The sequence below is a fragment of the Protopterus annectens genome, chromosome 17.part0, assembly GCF_019279795.1.
Source record: "Protopterus annectens isolate FY-2018-M chromosome 17.part0, PAN1.0, whole genome shotgun sequence".
Lineage (NCBI taxonomy): Eukaryota > Metazoa > Chordata > Ceratodontiformes > Protopteridae > Protopterus > Protopterus annectens.
This window is the reverse complement of record NC_056751.1, coordinates 313,760,234-313,782,869: the sequence shown is the minus strand read 5'-3', so window position 1 is coordinate 313,782,869 and position 22,636 is coordinate 313,760,234. Positions and strand designations below refer to the sequence as shown.

Genomic DNA, 22,636 nt, shown 5'->3' with positions numbered 1-22,636 from the left:
ACACCACATAGGTTGTTGAAGATGGAGAAGGAAGATAAACTGTAGAATGACAGGGTGATGGCGGGAGGGTAACCTGGACTGCAACAGTGAATACACTCGAACATCTACATTTATGGTAAGTGTACACAACTTTACTATGTTCTTCGTGTTTCACTGTTTCAGTCATTAGATTTGGGTAGAATCCCAAAGCTATGCTTGGGAGACTGGAGCTAAACAGCATTGGGTGCAGCTATAAGGCCCTGCAGTACTGCAGTGGCAAAGCCTGCCCTGGACTTAGAGTAGAGAGGCAAATGGTAATGCTTTGTAAAGGTGTGAACAGAACTCCAAGTAGCAGCCTCTAGAATATCTTTGGTTGGTACTCCTCTGAGAAAAGCTGCTGAAGTAGCTGCAGCTCTGGTGGAATGAGACCTAATGCCCTTGGGCACAGGTTTACCATGATGTAAGTAACAGAAACGGATGCAGTGGCTTATCCACTTTGAAATTGTCTGCTTTGAGATAGCCTTTCCTTCTGATCCTGCAGCAAATGACACTAGTAATTGCTCAGTTTTTCTTAGAGCTTTTGTCCTGCTCAAGTAGAATCTTAGCTGTCTGTGTACGTACAAGGAATGCAGAAATCTCTCCCCTTTGTTCTGCGGATTTGGATAAAAAGTTGGCAGATGAATTGTTTGGTTAAGAGCCACACTGGAAACCACCTTAGGCATAAAAGTAGGATTTGTCCTCAGAGACACCCTGTCTGGGTAAGATATGATAAAAAGCTCTACAGCCATGAGGGCCTGTAGCTCTGAAACTCTTCTTGCTGAAGTAATTGCTAGTAGCAGAGCTGTCTTCCATGATAAGAACTTTATATCAGCAGTAGCGGCTGGTTCAAATGGAGGCAGGGTGAGCTTTTCCAACACACAGTTGAGGTCCCATGCAAGTAATGGTGATCTTCTAGGGGGCCTTAGGTTTTTGGCTCCTCTAAGATACTGCTTTAGTAAAGGATGAGAAAAGATTGGTGGCTCTGTATTGTAATGAGCCAAAATGGCAAAGGCATGGATTTTGATTGATGAGAAAGACAGGCCTTTGTCAAGCATCTCAGTTAAGTATTGTAATATCTGAGGAATATGTGGTTCTGCTGTATCAGTCCCTTGTGCTTGATTCCAAGCACAAAATCTCTTCCATTTGTCAGCATATGATTTTCTAGTACTAGGCCTTCTGGCTTCCAAAATGACATCCATCACAGCTTTACTGAGAGGTGTCGTTCGTATGATTACATGATTAGCCATGCTGCCAGGTTCAGAGTCTGTAGTTGATTGTGCAGGATCTGATTGTTTTACTGGGACAGTAGTTGTGGTCTTTGAGGCAAGGTCAAGCTGGGTATCAAGACAAGTTCCTTAGGAATGGGTACCAGTATTGGCGGGGCCAGTCCGGGGCAATTAATATCATCTTTGGCTTCTCTTGCCTGACTTTTAGGAGGACCTTGGGTAGAAGAGGCAGAGGAGGGAAGGCATAAACTGACAGTTTTTTCCAACTGATGGATTGGGCGTCCACTTTCCATGCTTGTCTGTGATAAGTCCTTGTGCAGAATCTTTCCAATTGATAATTTTGAGGAGAGGCAAATAGATCTATGTCTGGGCTTCCCCATTTCTCTGTTATAATGCTGAATACTTGTGGATTTTGTTTCCACTTGTGAGGATCCATAAGGTTTCTGCTTAAATTTTCTGCCAGAGTGTTCTGTTTTCCTGGCAGGAATTGAGCTTGAAGATTTATTTGTAAGGTCAAACCTGTGTTCCACAGTGCCATGGCTAATCTGCAAAGGGGGTAAGAGTGTGTGCCCCCTTGCTTGTTTATATACCACATGACTGTGGTGTTGCCCGTCTTTATCAGTAGTTGCCCTGGATGAAGTAAGTCCTTGAAAGCTGTTAGGGCATTTTGAAGAGCTAGCATCTCTTTCTGGTTGATATGCAGATGCATTTGACTTGGTGCCCATATGCCCTGAATGCATCTTCCTGCCATGTGGGCCTCCCAGGCATAATCTGATGCATCTGTTGTTAAGGTTTGGCTGGCAGGGGGTAGAGTGAAGGGCCGTCCCATGTTTTGGTGACAGGCCTTTGCCCACCATAGAAACTCCTGTTGCAGACAGGGGATGTGAGGAATTATTGTTTCCAGACTGTGTGAATGTTGATTCCATAAACTTTTTAGGTACCACTGCAGTTTTCTCATATGCAGTCTTGCATATGGAATTAGTAGGATGCAGGATGCCATGAAGCCCAGAGCCTGCAGAAGACTGGGTATTTGTTGCCATCAGTCTGAAGTAAGTAGTCAGTTGCCTTTGTTTGTCTGGCGTGAGGTAAGCCATCTGGGCAGTTGTATGCAAGCTTGCACCCAGGAATGTTATCTTTTGAGAGGGTACCAGTTGTGATTTCTTTTCATTTATTGTGTACCCCAGGCATGCTAGAAGCCTTTTCACAAACGCCAGGTGTCGTAGAAGAGTGTCTTTGTTCTCTGCTTGAACGAGACATTCGTCCAAGGATATATTTGAATACTTCTTTGTCTGCAAAATGCAATTACTGGTGCCAGGCACTTTGTAAAGACCCTGGGCGCAGTAGATAAGCCAAAGGGCAGTGCAGAGAATTGGTAATGCATTAAGCCAGCCTTGAATCTGAGGTATCTTCTGCACAACTGTCTTATTGGGACATGCAGGTATGCCTCTTTTAAGTCTAAAGTCACCAGCCAAGCATTCTTGCCCAGCATGGGCAGAAGCTGTTGCAAGGTGAGCATTTTGAATTTTGGAATGTGCAGGTATGTGTTCAAAATCGATAAATCCAGTACTGGCCACCAGGCCTTGTCCTTTCTGGGTACCAAGAACAGTCTTGAGTAAAAACCTTGTCCTTTTTCCTGTTCTGGTACTGTCTGAATGGCCCCCATATCCATGAGGGACGTAACCTGTTTCTGTGCCTCTGCCCATTGTTTTTTTTGGCAGGTCTGGCCATCCATTTGTCATTGGCAGAGTGTGGAAATGGAATCTGTATCCCTGTGATACGATGTTCAGTACCCATTTGTCCTGGGTTATTAATTGCCAATTTTGAGCAAAAAGTGCTAATTTTCCCCCTACGGGTGCGGCCAACAAATAAGTGCTTGGTGTAGGCAGAGGGAAGTCATTGGGATTGCTTTCTGTAGGTTTGAGCTTTATCTCCCCCAGATTTGGGGGTGGATGTGCCCCATTGCTTTGACTTGTATGAGTCTTGAGCCTGGTACCTGGAACCCTTAGGGCGTCTGGATTTGACCCTTTGAGCTCTGTCTGAGACAGGAAAGGATCAATTTTTTGTAGGCCAGTGTCTGCTGAATCTACGTGGCTGCACCTGCAAGAAATCTTTAACACTTTGCATAGACTTAGCTTTGTCTTCCATTTTCTTTAAAACCTCTTCTGCCTTAATACCAAACAGAGAATCATGCTGTAAAGGTGCATCTAGCAATTTAGCTTTAACATGATCAGGCAAATTTTGTTCCTTTAACCAGGCATACCTCCTAATTACAGATCCTGTAACTGCGGCCCTGCAGAAGGCCTCTAAAGAATCAAAACCACATTGCAAAGTATGCTTTCCAACTTGTTCAGCTGCATGCAATAATTCCTGCAATTCCTTATTTTCTGCACATTCCGAAATCAACATCATTTTCTGTTTCAGCAATCCCATAACATGTTGTTGGTACTTAAGCATATGAAATTGACAGTTTAAGGCCCTAATTGCTAAGGTTGCAGATGTATAAACCTTTTTTCCCCATCTGTCCAGTGCCCTTGAATATCTGTCGGAGGGGGTAGGATTTTTTGCTGTTGAGGCCTTAACTCCCTTTGGACCCTGTGAAATAGTTTCAGGATCAGCAGCAGGGTTTCAAAATAAAAATTTATGAGAGTCAGGGACCCTGTAATACCTGTCAGGCTTACTGAGAGCCGGAGGTAAAGAGTCAGGGATCAGGCTTGACTGCGAAAAAACATCATCCACAATGTCTAACACAGGGGGAATGGCTAAAGGCTTGTGCTGAGGGAGAAGGAGGAAATCCCTGAGCCTCTTTTTTTGATTCTGAGAAGTCTTGACTCTCCCAGTGAAAATGCTCTCTCAAAGTATGCAAGGTTTCACCAAATTAATAATCCTCAGGAGGAGATGCAGATGGAATAGACTCCTCAGCATCAGAATCCTCATAGGGAGGTAAAGATAATTCCTGATCAGAAGAGGAATCGGAAGAAATAGAAACCTGATCTGAAGATTCATAAGTCAGTGTCTTGCCTAAGCCTCTTATCTGGAGGGGGATGGATACCCCTGATCAAGGTAATAAGGTCTTCAGCCATTTTGATCATCTGTTTTTTAGGCATAGAGGCCTGTGCACATGGCTCAGGCACCATTTGTTTAGTTTTTGAAGGTGTCTTTGCCTTTGGTTTTGCAGCTTTCGTCGGTTTGATATAAAAATGTTGAGGTTTGAATACACCCTCAGAAGACGGTGCCGGCTCAGCGGCTCCGGACCCATCCGAGGGAGATACATCCGTCGGTCCCATACCCTGAGTATCTTGCAGCATGCCGGACTCCACATGTGTGTCGGTAGAAGTCTGCAACTCGAAGGTAGCCGGTATCAGGGGCTGCGAAAGCGCCTCACTGAGTACCGGCGACTGGTTTAGGAGAAGCTTCGTCATTGGTTTTGGATCTCAACTGCCTTTCTCTGTCCTTTTCTTTGCGTTTTTTATGTACTGCGGTAGTCGGATTGCTATCCGACGCCATCTCTGGGTAGTAGAATCTGTTTCCAAAATACTTAGATGCAAAAATATACCGACGCTTAATAGTGCGTTGGTTAAATTTAGCACAAAACCGACAGCCAGGCACATTGTGATCAGAGCCTAGGCAAGGAATACAGTATAAATGGAAATCCTTATGAGGTATTTGCTTCCCACAAGTAATACAATTATTAACTTTTTCTGACATCGGTAAAAAGCAAGAGAAAAGTTTCCCTAATGGGGTACTTAGCATTATTGAAGACTTTGTTTCCGAAACTCAAACGTGAATATTTCAATAGTCGGCCAACTGGCACTTGTGAAATGCTTCTGCTTCGGGCACCGTGCGGCAAGCAAGACTAAAGAAATTGGTGTCGGCTGCATGTTTTATACCCCTGACGACCTGACGTCATGGAAGAGGAAACAGCAACCGATGCAGGACCCAAGACTTTGGAATTCAGGCCTACTGAGGGCAACCTGTCAGCAGATTACCCAAATGTAATGACTGCAACAGTGAAACACAAAGAACATCTGGTAATGGGATCCCCCTGAAATGCAGGGACATCTTGTCTTCCAGAAATGAGGGAACATGAAGGTAGGTGTCCTTTAAATCCTTAGTCACCATCAACATTCCTGTGAGAATTAGTGGTAACAGCTTTCAAAGTGTCAGCACTGTACATTTTGGCACCAACAAAAACTTGTTTAGCTTTGACAAATCCAGTCTAGGTTTTCAGATGTCTTCCTTGCTGTGAACTAGAAAATGGTGGGAGAAAAACTCTTTATGTCTTCAATGGGTACTTCTTAAATGGGCCCTTTGAGTAAGAGGTCTAGCAATAGTGGAGAAATCAACTTTTCTTGCTTCTTTGCAGGGGTGTCACATGGACAAAAACATCAAGGCATCTGCTACTGAAACAGAATAGGGGTTGCCCAAATGGAAAATCATTTTCACTAACCTTTATAAATTTTCTGAGTGGATTGTTTTTCAGAAGAAGACAATATCAGAATGACCTTTTTTGAAAAGGAAGAATGACAAACTTTAGGGGAACTGGAGAAACTATGGTGTTAACTTGAGATTGTGAAGGTCCAGGTGAGGTTGATGACAGAGGTGAGAAAGAAGACTGAATTTTGGATCAAGGAACCAAAGGGGCTTATTCAAATGAGGCTTAGACAGAGAAAACCAGATATGTCTGTTTTGTTATGGAGCAATGAGAATTATCTGTGATTCGCAAGTCAAAGCCGTCTGAAGGAACTTGTTCATAAGGGGCAGAGGAGGAAAGGCATACAGTAGACCAGGGGGCCACTGGCATACTACAGCATCTATGGGTGACTATCCCTCAGGAAGAACTAGGGCCAAGTAGCACCTGCATTTGGTGATGGAGAGAGAGACAAATTGCAGCAAGACTGGTCCCAGTGAGTGAAAATTTACTAAGTCAGTAGACTACTGAGTGGCCACTCATGAGGCATTACAATAGTTCTGCTTAGCCAATCCACTAGCCAGCTGGACTTCCCTGGAATGTGCATTGTCACTAGAAGAAAACCTGAATCCATGGCCTATTGCCATACTTTCATGGCCTCTCTGAAAAAGTGGGAACATTCTGATTCCTCCCCCCTTCTTTGATGCACCAGACCACTGACATGTTGTCCAGCTGCATGTCTTTCACTCACGAAGGTAAGACTCCTGAAATTCCTGCAATGCTAGAAGGACCGCCTTCATCTCCAGGATGCTAATGTGAAGACTGGCCTCTGACTGATTCAAAATTCATTGGATCATCCTCTCCTAGAACTGTTACCCCAACCCCAGAGGGCAGTCATCCCTGGTTAGTGCTAAAGATGGAAGGAGCAAAACTAATGGCTTTTCTGTGTAAAGAAAAGGGAACATCAGGCACCAGTTTAACTGATTCCTGCATGAGTGAGTCAGATGAATGCTGTTTGAAGGGGAGCCTGTTAGCTGTGACTACTCTGTGGACATCTTCCACTGGAGCATATGTAACCTGGCACAGTGAACCACAGAAATTGTGGCCATGAGGTCCACAGCCTTTAGAATCTGGCAGAAGGGAGATTCTGATGGAGATAAAATATGCAAACTGACAGTTGAAGAGAGGATTGTATTTTTGGTGTGAGAGACACTCAACATGTAGTAGTGCATCTGACTGTTGTGTGGGTTGAATTTTATGAAGAAGCCTAAGAATAGACAGAGCTGTAAAAAGTAACCTCTGCCTGTTAGTAAGGGCATTTTGATTGTCGCAGCAAGAAGCCAATCATCTATGTATGGGAAGACATGGATCCCCTTTAAGTCACAGATTTGGCTGAGAATACTGCCATACACTTGATGAACACTCAAGGAGTTGTGGGGAGACAGAAGGGCAAGACTCTGAGTTGGTAATGATTGGTCCCCGTGCAGAAGCACAGAAACTTCCTGGACTCCCATGTAGCCTTCATATGCTGACAGTTATCCTGGAAGCCTATAGAGCACATCCAGCCATTTGTCTTAAGAAAGGACAAAATTGCTGATACCATAAACATTATGAATTGGGTCTTTTTCAAAAAAGGTTTAGGCTGCTAAGATCCAGTATTGGCCTGAGATCCTTGTTTTTCTTTGGCACAAAAAAGAATCTCAAATAAACTCCTGATTCTCTCTGTTCTGATGGGACCTCCTAGACGGCTTTTTTTTTTTTTAGAAGGGGGGTAGACACCTCTTGAAAAGCCACTCACATTTGGTGGGGTGGAACATTTGTTAATGATAGCTTCTGAGGTACTGGCCTTTGAAAAAATAGTACCGTATAGTCCTGGATATGAAATCTCACAGCCACTTGTCCTGTGTAAGGGCTATCTACACAGCTAGCAAGACAATTGTTCCCTGACTGCCTCCAGAGATGAGCGGTGAGGAAAGTCTTCAGGGGTATTGATTAGGCTTCTTAGAGACAGGTTATCCCTGGTTTTGTGGACCCCTCTGACCATGTGGTCTGTGCCCACTGAATGGGCCATTTCTGCCATGGCAGCCCATAAAAGAGGAGGAATTATTTCTCAGAGGTACAGGCCAACACGGAAGGACTGTGGCTGACCAAGTTCGCAGATGACTGAAAACTGGGAGCCATAATCGATTCTCCAGCCGACACAAGCATCTTCCAAAAGGGCCTCATAGAAACAGACAACTGGTGCCAGAGCCATGGCCTCAAGCTAAACGTCAAAAAGTGTACAGTCATCCCGTTTGGCAAAAACAAAGTGCCCACAAATTACCACATAAGTGGTAATCCATTAAGTACGGAAGAAGTAATTAGGGACCTGGGGACCCAAGTTGATAGCAATCTCTCATTTGACAACCACGTGGCCAAAGTGGTTAGAAAAACATTTTATATAGCCCAGCTAATCATGAAGAGAAATTCACATCTAGATCAGGGGAGGTCATCCTGCCTCTTTACTCATCCCTCATCAGGCCCATAATTGAGTATAATGCCCCTTTTGGGATGTACCTTACCAGACACCTGCAGCAACTGGAAAGACCCCAAAAGTACCTCACCAAGAGGATCAAAGGGCTCAAACAGATGCCATATGCTGCCCGGTTAAAGAAACTCCAGCTCTACTCAGTGGCATACCACCTGCTCAGAGGCGATCTGTGCCTGACATATAAAGCCATGTCCAACCCGGAATTAATGGACATGATGCACCTCAGAAAATCCAAATCCCATCGAGCTACGCGCTCGAGAGACTTGAACCTCAGCACTGAAATAAATAGGACATGCTGGAGGGACAGATTCATAACCCAGAGGCTCCCTTCACTCTGGAATAAAATCCCAGTCCAGGTTAGGCAGAGTCCCTCATTGACTCTCTTTAAGAGGAATCTTGATGAGTGGATGGGAGATCGTAGGTTTACCCCGGTTATCACTTCTGTGTCACTGTTAGACAGAGGCACAGTATACTAAACTCGAAAAAGGGCGTAGCAAAATTAATTTAAAATGGGTGGCAAAAGCCAAACACACTCTGGCTAGGCTTATAAATGCCCTAGGGCAGATAGCCTAGTATGAACCTATGAACCTATGAATTAAAGAGTTGATGCTGGAATTTTTGAAAACACAGGGGTTGGGAACCTTTCTGATTCTTGTTGAAATATCTTTGAAGGTTTTCAAATCTAATTCACACAGCAGACAGCATCTTCCTCTCTTGCTCACACTACATCAACTTCTCTTTAACCACTAATCCAAAAAGACAGAGGATCCATATGGGGTCACTGGTAAAGTATGCCTTAAAGTTGTCCACAAAATCAAATAAATGAAGCCAGGCATGGTGTTTGAGAGTAATGCCAATGCCTGACACCCAAGCTGCTCCATGGGATGCATTGTGAAGCAAATGCATGGAGAGACCGGTGATATTCAGCATGGTCTTCAGGGTAGTCTGAAGTTGTTGAGCTGACTGCTGAGTCATGGTCTTTGATGCAAAGCATCCATAGCCTTTTTAGCTAGGCCTTTTGGAATCTGTTCAAGTGTGTCAAGTAATTTAACGCATTCAGAGAGAATGTTCCTGAAGTGCAGACTCTTCCACATTCTGTCAATCAGACTAGATTCCTTGTTTGAAGGATGGACAGCAGAATATTCACCAGTGAGTTCTTTTTTGTGTGGTTGCTGCAATGATCACTGAGTCCACCAAAGCACCTTTTTTTACCAAAACTCTGTCTATTCTTAGGGGATGAAGGACCTTATCTGACTTCGATAGGATTGCTTCCACAGTGACTGGGTCCTGCCATGTCTTTTTGGCAACCAAATCTATGACAATTGGCAGAAGGAACCACCAAAGAGGTATAGGGTACACACTATATGCTTTGAGGAGCAATTTCTCACCCTGAGAGGATGGGTCAGATGGCCAGGATTCTCTCTGTTTCATCATTTCTAGGAATTTGCCAAAAGTTATGTCTTTCAGAGGGGATCAGGAGAAAACTCTCTTCCATTCAAGTTCGTGTCAGGTAACTGACTCTGAAGGAGAGCATACATTTTTCTTTTACATGGTCTCTTCTGAGGAATCCGAGGATGTCTGTCTTGGTGCACAAGGAGATGATTCTTTCCTGGCCATCTTGGGAGAAGACAAAGAAGTTCTCTGGTCCTCGGCCTTACTCTTCATTGGCTCCCTATCTTTATCTTCATGCTTTTCTGGTTTCTTTGTAGAATCAGCTAGAAAAAGACGCTTAGTTATCAATTCAGTTTTCCTGTCAGCTAATGATCTAGAACAAAGCCCTTACAAATGCAGAGGTCAATCTTAAAATATTCCAACCCCAAGCAAAAAGTACACTGATCATGTGCATCCTGGGGAAGGTTATTATGACCATAGCTAGTGCACTTTTTAAAAGTTTTATCCGTTTCAGAACAATCCAAGCCACACTACAGCTATAACTATACTAACGTTAATGATTCTAACAACTGCAACTAAGAAACAACTACTGAAAGCAAAACCTACTACATCTATACAGAAGGTATTTATATATTTTGGGAATGACAAAAAAATAGACGTTAGGCAACTGCATAATATTAAGGAAGCTGAAGGACTATGGGATAAAGGAGTAAATCAAGCACTAAACAATTCTAAATGTCAAAAAAGAATAAATATAATAATAAACTCAAAAACAAGTAGAAATATAGAAAAGCTATTAAATTTGTGAGCAATAACTTCTGGTTAAAAGAGCAATATCTGGTTGTGATGGTGGCAAACAAGACCTGAACGGGAGGCTCTCAAGAGAAGTTTCTAAGAGCTGAAGACACTAAACCACTAGCTGACAGCCAGATCTGATTTGAGGAGTGGTTTGGTACCAAACTGTCTGACTGGATGGACTGATGAAACAGGATTCACATGCTGCAAATCATCCAATCACACTGAAATACTTCCAAAGCTATGGTAACCTCCTTCTTTTTATACTTAAAATTCTTAATATAAGAAGATTACATTGCTATGTATTTATATTTTATATACAACTGCTATAATGGAGTTTAAGAAAATTTTGGGAGAAATAATCAGCTTTCACCAAGGAATATTACTTATAGGTGGGGAGTGGAATTTGATTTGCAGCAGTAACAATATGGGTCTATATTACCAGATCGAAACTTTAGTTAGTCGAATAACTAAAGATCAAGCTGATAATATCAAAATCCAAAAACCGCGAACGGCCGATTTAATGCAGGGAAAGAATTCCCTTGGCCACATCAAATAAAATAACAACTTTAAAACCCAAATCAAGTGAGGGGCTTCACCATCCACACCTCCTGATGTCCACCCTAACTAAATATACCAACTCTGAGATTACTCTACATTGGAGGAAAGGGCATAATCCGCATAACGGCCAAGGGAATTATTTCCCTGCATTAAATCGTCCGTTCATGGTTTTTGGATTTCGATATTACCAGATCGATCTTTAGTAATTTGACTAACTAAAGTTTTGATTTGGTAATATAGACCCTAACAATATGTCTGGGGGACCAAGAAGGGAAAGTATAACAATGGAGGGTGAATTTTTGAAGAAATTTATGAAAATATTTGGATGGAAGATGTGAATTCAGCACTAGGAATTCTGAGTGAATTTACATATTATTCACCCAAATACAAAAAGTGGGCTAGGCTAGACATAATTTACATTTCACAGGAATAGGTGCATTTAATTGAAGGTCTTGATACATGTCCAATAACTATTTCAGATCATGCACCAATAATAACTAAAATAAAAATGCAGGGTAATGAAATAAAAATGAGACACTGGCAATTTCTCACCTATCTGCTGAAAAGAGAAGAACTTAAGGAATGGGTAGTGGAAATTATTCAGGAGCTATTAAAGAAGATAGAAATTTCTTTTGAAAATACAGCTAGGGAGTGGGATAAAATTAAAATGGAGTTTAAAGATAGGGTGGAAATACAAGAAAGGGACATATGGTTAAGAAGTAACAAGAATTATTTAGAAGGACTGAAAATGTTAAAATATTACAGAATAGAAGAAATCGCACAGAACAAGAAGACGAGCAACTGCAGAATGTTACATATAAAATAAGGGATTACCTCAGTAATATGCATAAGTTTAGAAAGATTGCTATTAAGCAACTGTTTTTTGAGAATAACTCTAGAACATAAAAACTTTTAGCATAACAACTCAGGCAACAAAAAGTAGAAAGGGCTGTCGTAAAACTTAGCCAGCCTATAACAAGGAAAGTAACGAGATCCTGTAGAGGTATTAGAAATATTTCAGAAATTCTATGAAAGTCTGTATAAAGCAGAGAAATATGGAAATCAAGAAAAGGTACAAATGGAAATCTTTATAAAAGAATTAATTATGCCAAGGTTAGAAGTAGATAAGGCTCAATTACTAACAGAATAGGAGGAGATGATTCAAAAATGGTGATGTACAACCAATCTACAGGAAAGTCCCCAAGAATAGATGGTATTCCTGTGGAAGTTAGGAAGCTAGGAGGGGAAAAATTATAGAGATCGGAAAGGTTTTGCTTAACAGTATTTTAAAAGGAGGAGAAGTACAGTACCAACACCCTGGAAGAAAGCGATGGTAGCTTTAATACTAAAGAGGGTAAAAATTCATCAGATACAGCTTCATACAGGACCACTTCAATACTAAACCATGATTATAATGTGTTTATGTCTATAATCACTAAAAGAATGGCAAAAGTGATGCCAACATTGACTGGATCAATGTGGTTTTGCAGAGGGAAGGCAGATGTTTGACTACATTAACAGAACATTGATGAACCAAAGGGAAGCAGAATGCCACTGTTGTTCATGGGTCTTGATGCACAAAAAGCATTTGCCAGAGTAGCAGGGCAATGGAAGTATTTTCATTCCTTGATAAAATTATAAGATAGATTAGGAGAATATATGAGGAATCGAAGGCAAAAATTAAAGTGGGTGGGGTCCTCTCTGACAATTTCTGCTTGCACAGAGGAACAAGGGAGGGGTGTCCTCTTTCCCCTTTGTTATTTGCATTATATTAAGAACCACTGGCAAAGAAAATAAGTTACAGGTTTCTGCTCATGCTATGTATAGGAACCATTTGCCAGAGTAGCAGGCCTTCGAACCGTAGAACAGTGGAAGTATGTACTGTGCTTGTAACTAGTAATTTTTACTAATAACTCTTGACAAATTACCTTGCTTTGCTAGGCTAGTTCCCCATTACAGGTAGCCAGCAGCCTACAACTCACCTCTAACTAGTCTTTTATTTCTTTTTCATCTTCAATCTACCCCTTCTAGACAGCCTTGACTCTCTTGTTCGTAGTAGGTTGCCCTCTTCCCCCTCCTGTAGCCTACCTACCTTGCATGTGAGGGATTTGTGGAAAATATAACTCTGGCCACTAGGTGGCGCACTACCTCTACAGCTCTGCATCTTGATCTCAACCCTCTCCTCACTAGACCTCCCAACCCTACTTCTAGCCCTGATTTCTACTCCGTCTAGTCTTAGTTTTTGTGCTACACCTCTCTATCCGCACCCCTGGATTTACTGACTACTCTCTATTTCTCCTACATACACGTACCTTACTGTAGCCCTGCAACATACTCCTGTCTATAAGCACCTTAGATTAAGCCTGTTTTACTCGCTTTTTCATTCTCCCACTCTTAAACTTACCTTCTGATTACTCCCTTTCTACTGATTGTCTTACTTGGTTGTCCACCCTCTTTTGTCGGCTTACAATTTTTTCCTTGCCCCCTCATATCTCTCTTTCCCTTGTTATTTCCTCTCTCTCCGGCTACTCTTATTCCCCACTACCACACTTCCCATCTGTATCTCACATCTAGTAGTGACTACCATCCCCATATTTCTGTGTTTCTCCTCGCTAATTCTTCTCTGCCCCCTGCTTACTATTCTAACTCCTAACCTCGCGTTTTTTCCCCTACACCTATATGTATACTTTACTTCCCACCCCCTCTGCCCTCACGCCCTTGATTACCTTATAAATATACCCTCAAGTCTCGGACGCCATCTTTCTCCTCTAACTATCTACCTGGCTGCTGTGCGCTCTGCTTTGGGTTCTGGTCCTTGAGTGAGTTTTTACAATTGTTTGTACTTCGTTTATTTTTCACTATTTTAATATTGTGAACAATGTCTCATTTTTGACTGGAATATCACTGATATATTTACAATGTTGGCGATGCATTTTTGATATGACAGACAACAAAGCTTTTGCTGATATTAAGTGTCTCACGAATAGTGCTGTTTATGGGATTTATTCTTATAGGCTTGATAAAGGCTACATTGTATTTATGCGGTCTTAGTATGCTTCACAACTGCTGTTTATGTGCAGTAATTGAATCCGACTAATGCTGGAACCACAGTACCTCAAACACTACTAATTCCGAGCTTGTGTCCCTGCTCACAAAAGCCGACTTTTGTTTAATGACTCTTTGCTCCCATATATTGCACCTAAGCTACCTGTACTGTACGGATTTCTCAATCTAGTTATATTGCTGATGCTACTGTCGCAATCTCATTCTTGTAACTTGAATCGCTATCGACGCCATCACTCACCCTAATCTAAATCTATGGGAGTGGGATGGAATTATTGGCGTCTGCTCTTGTACTTTTGCTGTTAAGTATTTCATGAACACCTAATATTTTACTAGTTAAGAGATTAAAGGCTGCACTAGGGAGTAGCGCGGACTTATTCGCACTAATTTAACTCAGCTAGCATCGTGCACGCACGTGGACCGCCATAAGCGGTCCAAATCCTTGATACCACTACTTTGTACACATTAGTAGTACGACTCTTGTAGAATAACTATTTTCTGGTACTAGAACCTTGCCGACCCTATCATTTACCCAGAACTAATCAGTTGGAATGCAATTCAAGTATCGACATCTACTTATATACTTTTATCTGCTAGTATTATATTAATACTTTTGTACCTTCCTAATTTCAGACCAAAGGCTACTCTAGGGAATAGCGCGGAGTTATTTGCACTGACTTAGTTAGCATCAGGCACGTGAAATACCATATGTATTTCATTTCTTGATTCCTGCTAATTTGTACACATTATTATTACGACACTAGCAGAATTACCATCACTGCATTGTTTGCATACAAACACTGATATTTACTAGTAAATGTGACTCTAAGGGACTGAGCAGTAATCAATTGCAATAATTTCTGCCTAAAGGTCTTGTAGAACTGTTGCATGTATCTGATGATTTGTACCTAACATATATAGCTGTGATTGCTTACCTGTTTCTTACTTGACTGTATTTTTGGAAATCAGATCATGCTGTTATTTGCCTAGTATTTTTTTTTTAGAACTGTTTAGGTGTTTGATGATTAGTACCTAATATATATAGTTGTAATTGCTTATCTGTTTCCCACCTTACTGCTCTTCTGGTAATATTCTTTTTTTAATCTTCTTTCTTCTCTACCTACCTTTTAATAGCCTGGGAACCTCAAATATCTAACACCTGCAAAACACCCTCCTGAAATTCTCTGAACATAAATCTGGACCTTGAAACTACCCTCAGGCTCCCTGAGTGACCATCTGTTTGTTTTTGTAGAACAGTGGAAATATGTACTGTGCTTGTAACTAGTAATTTTTACTAATAACTTTTGACAAATTACCTTGCTTTGCTAGGCTAGTTCCCCATTACAGGTAGCCAGCAGCCTACAACTCACCTCTAACTAGTCTTTTATTTCTTTTTCATCTTCAATCTACCCCTTCTAGACAGCCTTGACTCTCTTGTTCGTAGTAGGTTGCCCTCTTCCCCCTCCTGTAGCCTACCTACCTTGCATGTGAGGGATTTGTGAAAAATATAACTCTGGCCACTAGGTGGCGCACTAGCTCTGCATCTTGATCTCAACCCTCTCCTCACTAGACCTCCCAACCCTACTTCTAGCCCTGATTTCTACTCCGTCTAGTCTTAGCTTTTGTGCTACACCTCTCTATCCGCACCCCTGGATTTACTGACTACTCTCTATTTCTCCTACATACACGTACCTTACTGTAGCCCTGCAACATACTCCTGTCTATAAGCACCTTAGATTAAGCCTGTTTTACTCGCTTTTTCGTTCTCCCACTCTTAAACTTACCTTCTGATTACTCCCTTTCTACTGATCGTCTTACTTGGTTGTCTACTCTCTTGTCTCTACCCGCTCCATTCACCCTGCGGGCTCACTCCGCTCCCCTACTCTGCCCCCAATTCCCACCCGCCCCCAGTGCTCCTACATTAATACCTCTAGAAACCACACCCCTCTTTTATCTAACCCAATGAAATTACTACACATCATACACTCACTCTACCTCTTCTGCCAATCACCACATCCACTAATTTGTAACATCCTACCTCCACCCCAAACTACTTATTCAAACTACTCATATTGCACACAAACTTCTCTCCCTTACTCACCTCCCCTATTACTAAAATGCACACAACTCAAAACACCACAGAACTAAAACTTCTTATCTGCTTTTCATCTCTCTCCTGTCTTATTGCTACTTATTTCCTAACCTTCTATGAATACCCACTGTACCCTAATATTACTACTTCATCTAAAGAAACCTCTACACCTTTATCAACCTTCTCTTCTACCCTCCCAAACCTTACAACTCTAGCAAAATACACTCCAGCCAAATACCACAAATTTGCTCACATCAAATCAAACAAATCAAAATCTAAAAAGCTAATAGACAGCTTATACGAACTTCTTAAACCTAAAGATTTTAAACATCTCCATCTACTCCTGGACGGGGACATAAATCCAAACCCTGGACCAAACCATACACATTCAAATACTTATAAAAAACAAGACAAAACTCCCACTCGATCTACTACCAGACCAACTAACTCTCTCTATAGTGCCCATCTCAATATACGTAGTATTTGTAATAAAACCTCTCAAGTACATGCCCTACTAGAAATCCATCAATTTAACATTTTATGCCTAACTGAAACATGGCTTAAGCCATCCATCAAAGACAGTGAAATCACTCCTCCTGGGTATAACATCATTAGACTCGATCGTATTACTAAAAAGGGTGGGGGGATAGCAATTCTCCATAAAGCTCATATCCAAATTAGCAGTATAGAACAGACTCTTAGCCCCGATAACAATGCAGAAATCCTTACCTCTAAACTTCAAATCAATAGTTCTACAACCATTAATATCATATGTGCTTATCTTCCACCAGGAAATAATATTAACACTTTAGAATGCATACTCAACACACTCCACACATACCTCCCTCAAGAAACAATACTCCTAGGTGACTTTAACATTGATTGGTATTCCTGTAACAAAACAAACCCTACCTCCCATATTAACCTTTATGGATTCACACAACTCATAGATAACCCTACTAGAACAAATAAAACCAACAAAAAAGAAACCATCTTAGACTGGATTCTTACTAATACTCCTCAACAAACCTACCAATCTGGTACTCTCCCTGAAGAACTAAGCGACCACTCATTGACCTATATCATTAGGCATAGAACCAACCTAACTTTACCTACCATATATAGAACCCTTCGCTCGAAAAAACACTTTAACTATGGACACTTTCTTGATGAATTAACTCAAGTTAATTGGTCTCCCCTAAAATATCTCCCTCTAAACAAAGCAGTCCAACATTTTAATTCCACATTCCTATCTATCCTAGACCACTATGCCCCAAATCGCACTATTAGAACTAATGCTAAAGTAGCACCCTGGCTAACCAAAACCACTCGACAACAAATTATCCTTAGAAACAAATACTGGGCAAAATGGCATGCCACCAAGAATCCAACAGATCACCAAAACTTCAAAGAACTTAGAAACAGTACTAAAAAAGCCATCCTAAAGGACAAAAAGAATTACTACCAACATTTCCAACAAAACTCCAACAAGGAACCTAAAAGATTCTGGTCCAGCATCAATAATCTTTTATCCACTAGCCAGTCTATCACACCAACCCCTGAGGGCTCCAACCCAGAAAATCCCACACAAACAGCCAATGACTTTAATTCATTTTTTACTAATACTATCCAAACTCTTGCTAGCCATCTATCTCCTGATACCTCTAAACTACCCCTCCCTACTTTAAATCTACCTCCTTCCTTTCATTTGCAACCTGTATCTACCTCCTTTATCTTATCACTGCTTCAAAAGCTAAAACCCACCACTCCATCTGCTGACAAACTTCCTGCAGAATACTTGCAAATATGTGCTAAAACTATTGCCTATCCCATCTCTATACTAATAAATAGATCTATACAGGAAGGAATTTTCCCATCTATTTGGAAGATATCTTATATCATCCCACTACACAAAGGGGGTAAGTCCAACGACTTCTCTAATTTCCGTCCTATAGCACTCTTATCACCTATAGCTAAAATTATGGAAAAATGTATTCACAAACAACTCCTTAACCACCTCCTACACAATAACCTACTTGCTAACTGCCAACATGGATTCAGACCTTCACATAGTACTACTACAGCCTTACTCTCCTTTACCAACTCCATTAATTGTAACCGTAACAACTACATCCTATCATCTTCAGTCTTCATAGACTTATCTAAAGCCTTCAATATGGTTAACCATAAACTTCTTCTGCATATTCTTAAATCACTCTCACTTGATCCTCCTTCCTTAACTTGGTTTACATCTTACCTAGAAAACCGTCAGCAAGCAGTTCTCTGGAAAAATACTTTCTTTAGTCTCCTCCCCATCTCATTGGGAGTTCCTCAAGGCTCTATCCTAGGCCCCCTTTTATTTTCTATCTTTATAAATGACCTCCATCTAGCTATCCCAAACACTATCTGCATACAATATGCTGACGATTCTACTATTATCTGCTCTGCCAATACACAAACTGAACTACAGTCTATCACACAAAAAGCTTTTACTACTGTCGAGCAATGGTTCACTGATCGCTGCCTACTGCTCAACCCTAAAAAAAACAAACTGCTATTGTTCTCACCTTCCCATAGATCTACCCCTCTTAACTTTACTCTTACTTCCATTGACAACACCATTATTTTCCCAGAAACGACTACCAAACTACTAGGAATAACCATTGACATCAACCTCAGCTTTGATACGCATATCAACAATACTATCAAATTAGTTAATAAGAAAATAGGTTCCCTTTACAGAATCAAAGCCTTCCTTTCACCAGAAGCAAAGACAATCTTAGCCAGATCCCATCTAACCTCTTCTCTACTATATGCATCTGCCTTATTCACTAACCTCTCCAAAAACAATATCAATAAACTAGCACAATCTTACCATAATATTGCTTGATTTGCAACAGGAACCCCATTTAAAACTCACCACTGCCTGAACCTAAGAGAACTAGGTTGGCTTGAACTCCCTAACCAACTCCTATTTCAACAATTCCAAATAGCTCATACAATCCTATACCAACCAACTAAAACACCCATACTCACTAACCTCATTTCACCTTACAATAACCTGAAGCATCTACGTTCTTCCAACAAGCTACTGATAAATATTACCAAACATAAAAATTCTGCTGGAGATTGCCTCTTTTCCAACTCTGTTGGAAAAATGTGAAATAAATTACCCTCTGACATCACATCTTTGTGCTCTCTCTCACTTTTTAAAAAACAAGTAAAAAATCATCTCAACAAACACTGGCTATGCTCCTGCACCAACCCAGGTTAACTCACTCCTTCCTCTTCTATCCTCTCTATCCTTACAGTAACTTTATATGTATGCTTTCTGACAAAAAAAAAAAAAAAATTTACATGATATTTTGTTTGCAATTTTTAAATTAATGTTCCCTACTTACTGCTTTTTTTTGTAAAATTGTATTTAACAATGTCTATGTTCTGTTTCCTATATGTTTTTTTATATCTGTAATTTACCCTTGGAGCTTTTCTCCCCGGGCCTCTACTGAAAATGGACATATATCCAGCTAGACTAGCCTGGTCAACAAATGTAAAATAAAATAAATAAATAAATAAATAAGAAACTCAGAAATTCAAGGATATAAATGGCATGGTAGTCAGGAAAAGCTGGCTCTATTTGCAGATGATATTATTTTATACCAGAGAACACCAGAAAAAGGACATTACAGTGCTGTGGAACATTATGAGACAGTTTCAAATCTTTTCAGGATATAAAATTAATGAAGCTAAAACAAAGGTAATAGCTGTAATATTTATGAGGACATGACAAAATTATGTATTTAGGAGTATGGATTATAAATGACTCCAGTGTGGCAGCTACGTATACATGGGAAGAGACTAAACAAAAGGTTATACAAAAACTGAGAAACTGGAAGCTCTGTTATATGGACAGTAAGATACAAGAAGTTAAAATGTTTTTAGTCCCTTTAGTGTTATATAGAGGTCATGCATATTTTTATCAACCAGAGGAGAAGTTGAGAATAGCAATTAATAAAGTGATGAAGGATTTTATCTAGGAGAGGAAGATGGTAAGAGTTAAGTGGGATAAGCTGATTCTTCCAATACAAGGCAGAATGGGATTACTTAATTTGAAGGGGTATTTCAGTGCTACACAGTTAAGGTTCCTATACATAGCATGAGCAGAAACCTGTAACTCAAAGTGGAGAGAGGTGGTGATAAAACAGGGGGGAAGCTCAAGAAACAAGAAGAGATTGGGATTTTGGATGCAGATCTTTAAGAAGAATAACAATAATCATACAAAATATATTCATAAAGTAGCAGAAATTATTCTAAGAACTAAGGTAACGGGAATGGAGAAAGGAGATTCTGCCAATAAGGATGACCGTAATTAGGGATACAGACAATAGACAAGAGGGGATTGGAATTTATTGGAGAAAACAGGCAAAGAAACCAAAGTATTGGGAGCAAATAACTACAGAGGGAAAGGTAAGAGAATGGGAATATGCCAAGAATGTATTTGGACTGCAGGTTAGAGATTGCCTTCCCTATCAAGGATTGTTAAATAGGAATAATTAGTATAGCATATGAAAGGTTGCATAATAACTATAAGAATCAGAGGAGGTTAGAAAGGATTGGGAAGAGAGACTGGATAGGCAATTCACAATGAAACAATGGGGGAATATATGTACGTCTCCCATATATGCAACAAAATCTAGAAGATTTTGCATTTTTGCTTGGAAATGTTTACATAGATATGTCTATACCCCAACTAGACACCAGATAGGTTTTCCTCAGGTAGACAAGTAGCAAATGTTGGAAGTGTGATGGGAGGTAATTGGGAACATATTTTCTGGGAGTGTAATGAATTGGTTGACTTTTAAGATTCCCTGCAGACTACTGTGTCTGAAACACTGGGCGAGCAAATTGGTGTAACTAGGGAAATTATTTTTCTGAGCTATAATACAGAATTGGAATTGCCTAGACATAGTAAGGCCTTTCTGGGACTAATTATGGTGGCTGACAAAAAAAAGCAATTACTAGAAAATGGAAGTCCAAGTCTAAACCTACTGTACTAGAAGTAGTGAATACAGTAACAGAGATAAAACAACTGAAATTGGAATCTTTAAAAAAGGGGTAGGAAAATTACATTGGAAAAAATGGGAATTGTGGGAACAATACACACAGGGGAAAATGAGGTTTAAAAGAAGGCAGGACTTTAATGAGCTATATAATGTTTGACTGATGATTGGGTAGACTATAAATGATGTATAATGTTTGCAACTAAGATTATGTCAATATGTTTTGTGACGTAAAATGTTTGCAGCTGGGATTATGTCAATATGGTTTGTTTTCATTGATATAAATGTATGATTGCGTATGTCATAAGTGATAATTTAAGAAAGATGTTTAGTGTTAAAAAAAATAAATAAATAACATTCTTTATATAAGACCGATGGCTTTCACAAGCTGCTTAATGTCTGATGATGTTCATGTAAATTAAAGTTCAAAAACACATTTGAATTAACAGCACCAGAGTGGTACTCCACTGTTTTTACTTCAACTTTGTAAGCAGTTTTTAAGTTATTTTTTTGTGTGTGCTCTTGTGTGTATATGTACACACAAATAGATGTGTGTTGTGCATGTATGTGTGTAAAATGTAAACATATACACACACACACACACACACACACAGAACTGCCTGTAACCTATTAATTTCAGCAAGCTTTTCACAGCCTAGAACATATTTAAGAACATTCATGACAAACCACTGTATTTTTTTCTGAAAAATTCCATCTGTATCCTAACTATAACAATATTGTAAAGAAATATTAAAAATGCAGAGTAAAACATATTACCTTGTGCAACAGAACTTTGTGAAAAATGGGCAGCATTGAAAATCGTTCTGTTTAGGTGACAAGCTGTTACATCTGATGATGAAGAAATATTCTGAGGGAATGTTGTTTGTTGAACAGATGTTTGCGGAACACTGCTAGTCCGATGTTCTTGCACTATAGCATTGTTTACAGATGTGCTCATATTCTGACATATATTTGAGTTGGAATATTTCAGTGATATTTCATGTGGTAACACAGCATAAGAATTTCCCACAGATACTCTTTGCTTAGAATCAGACTGACAATTGAATGGCTTTTCTGTACGAAGACCATGTCGTTCAACATGATTGAAGTCTTTGATGTTCAGGTCTTTTGACAACAGAAGTTTCTGTGCATTTGGATTTGGAGGAGGTTTTCTATGATGTGCTGATTCTGAAGAAGATGAGTCAGGATTTAGACATGGCTGGTGTCCTTTTTGCTGTTGTGCTTCAAAGTACACAGAAGCAGGCCTGTTTGGTTTTAAAGGTCTCAATCCTTGGCCTACACAAGGTGCAAATGTTACAGCTGGATACGCTAGGGAGTACAGTCCATTAATTGGATGATTGAGAGACTTCTGTGGTTCGCACACTTCCTGCTGGCAAAAATAAATAAATACAACACAATAAACAAGATAAGATGATCTGTCAATAATACTTTGCAGCTTTGTAAGTTATACTCATATGCTTTTTAAGCACT

At 40.2% G+C, this 22,636-nt stretch overlaps 1 protein-coding gene across 1 annotated transcript in view; it reads right to left on the bottom strand.

Annotated features, from left to right (window-relative positions):
• Positions 1 to 22,636, bottom strand: part of LOC122791433 (bromodomain-containing protein DDB_G0280777-like) — a 1,939,725-nt gene that overhangs the window by 325,850 nt on the left and 1,591,239 nt on the right. The window contains exon 12 of the mRNA XM_044059175.1: positions 21,923 to 22,535. Coding sequence (XP_043915110.1) covers positions 21,923 to 22,535 — 613 coding nt within the window. The remainder of the gene's footprint in view (positions 1 to 21,922; positions 22,536 to 22,636) is intronic.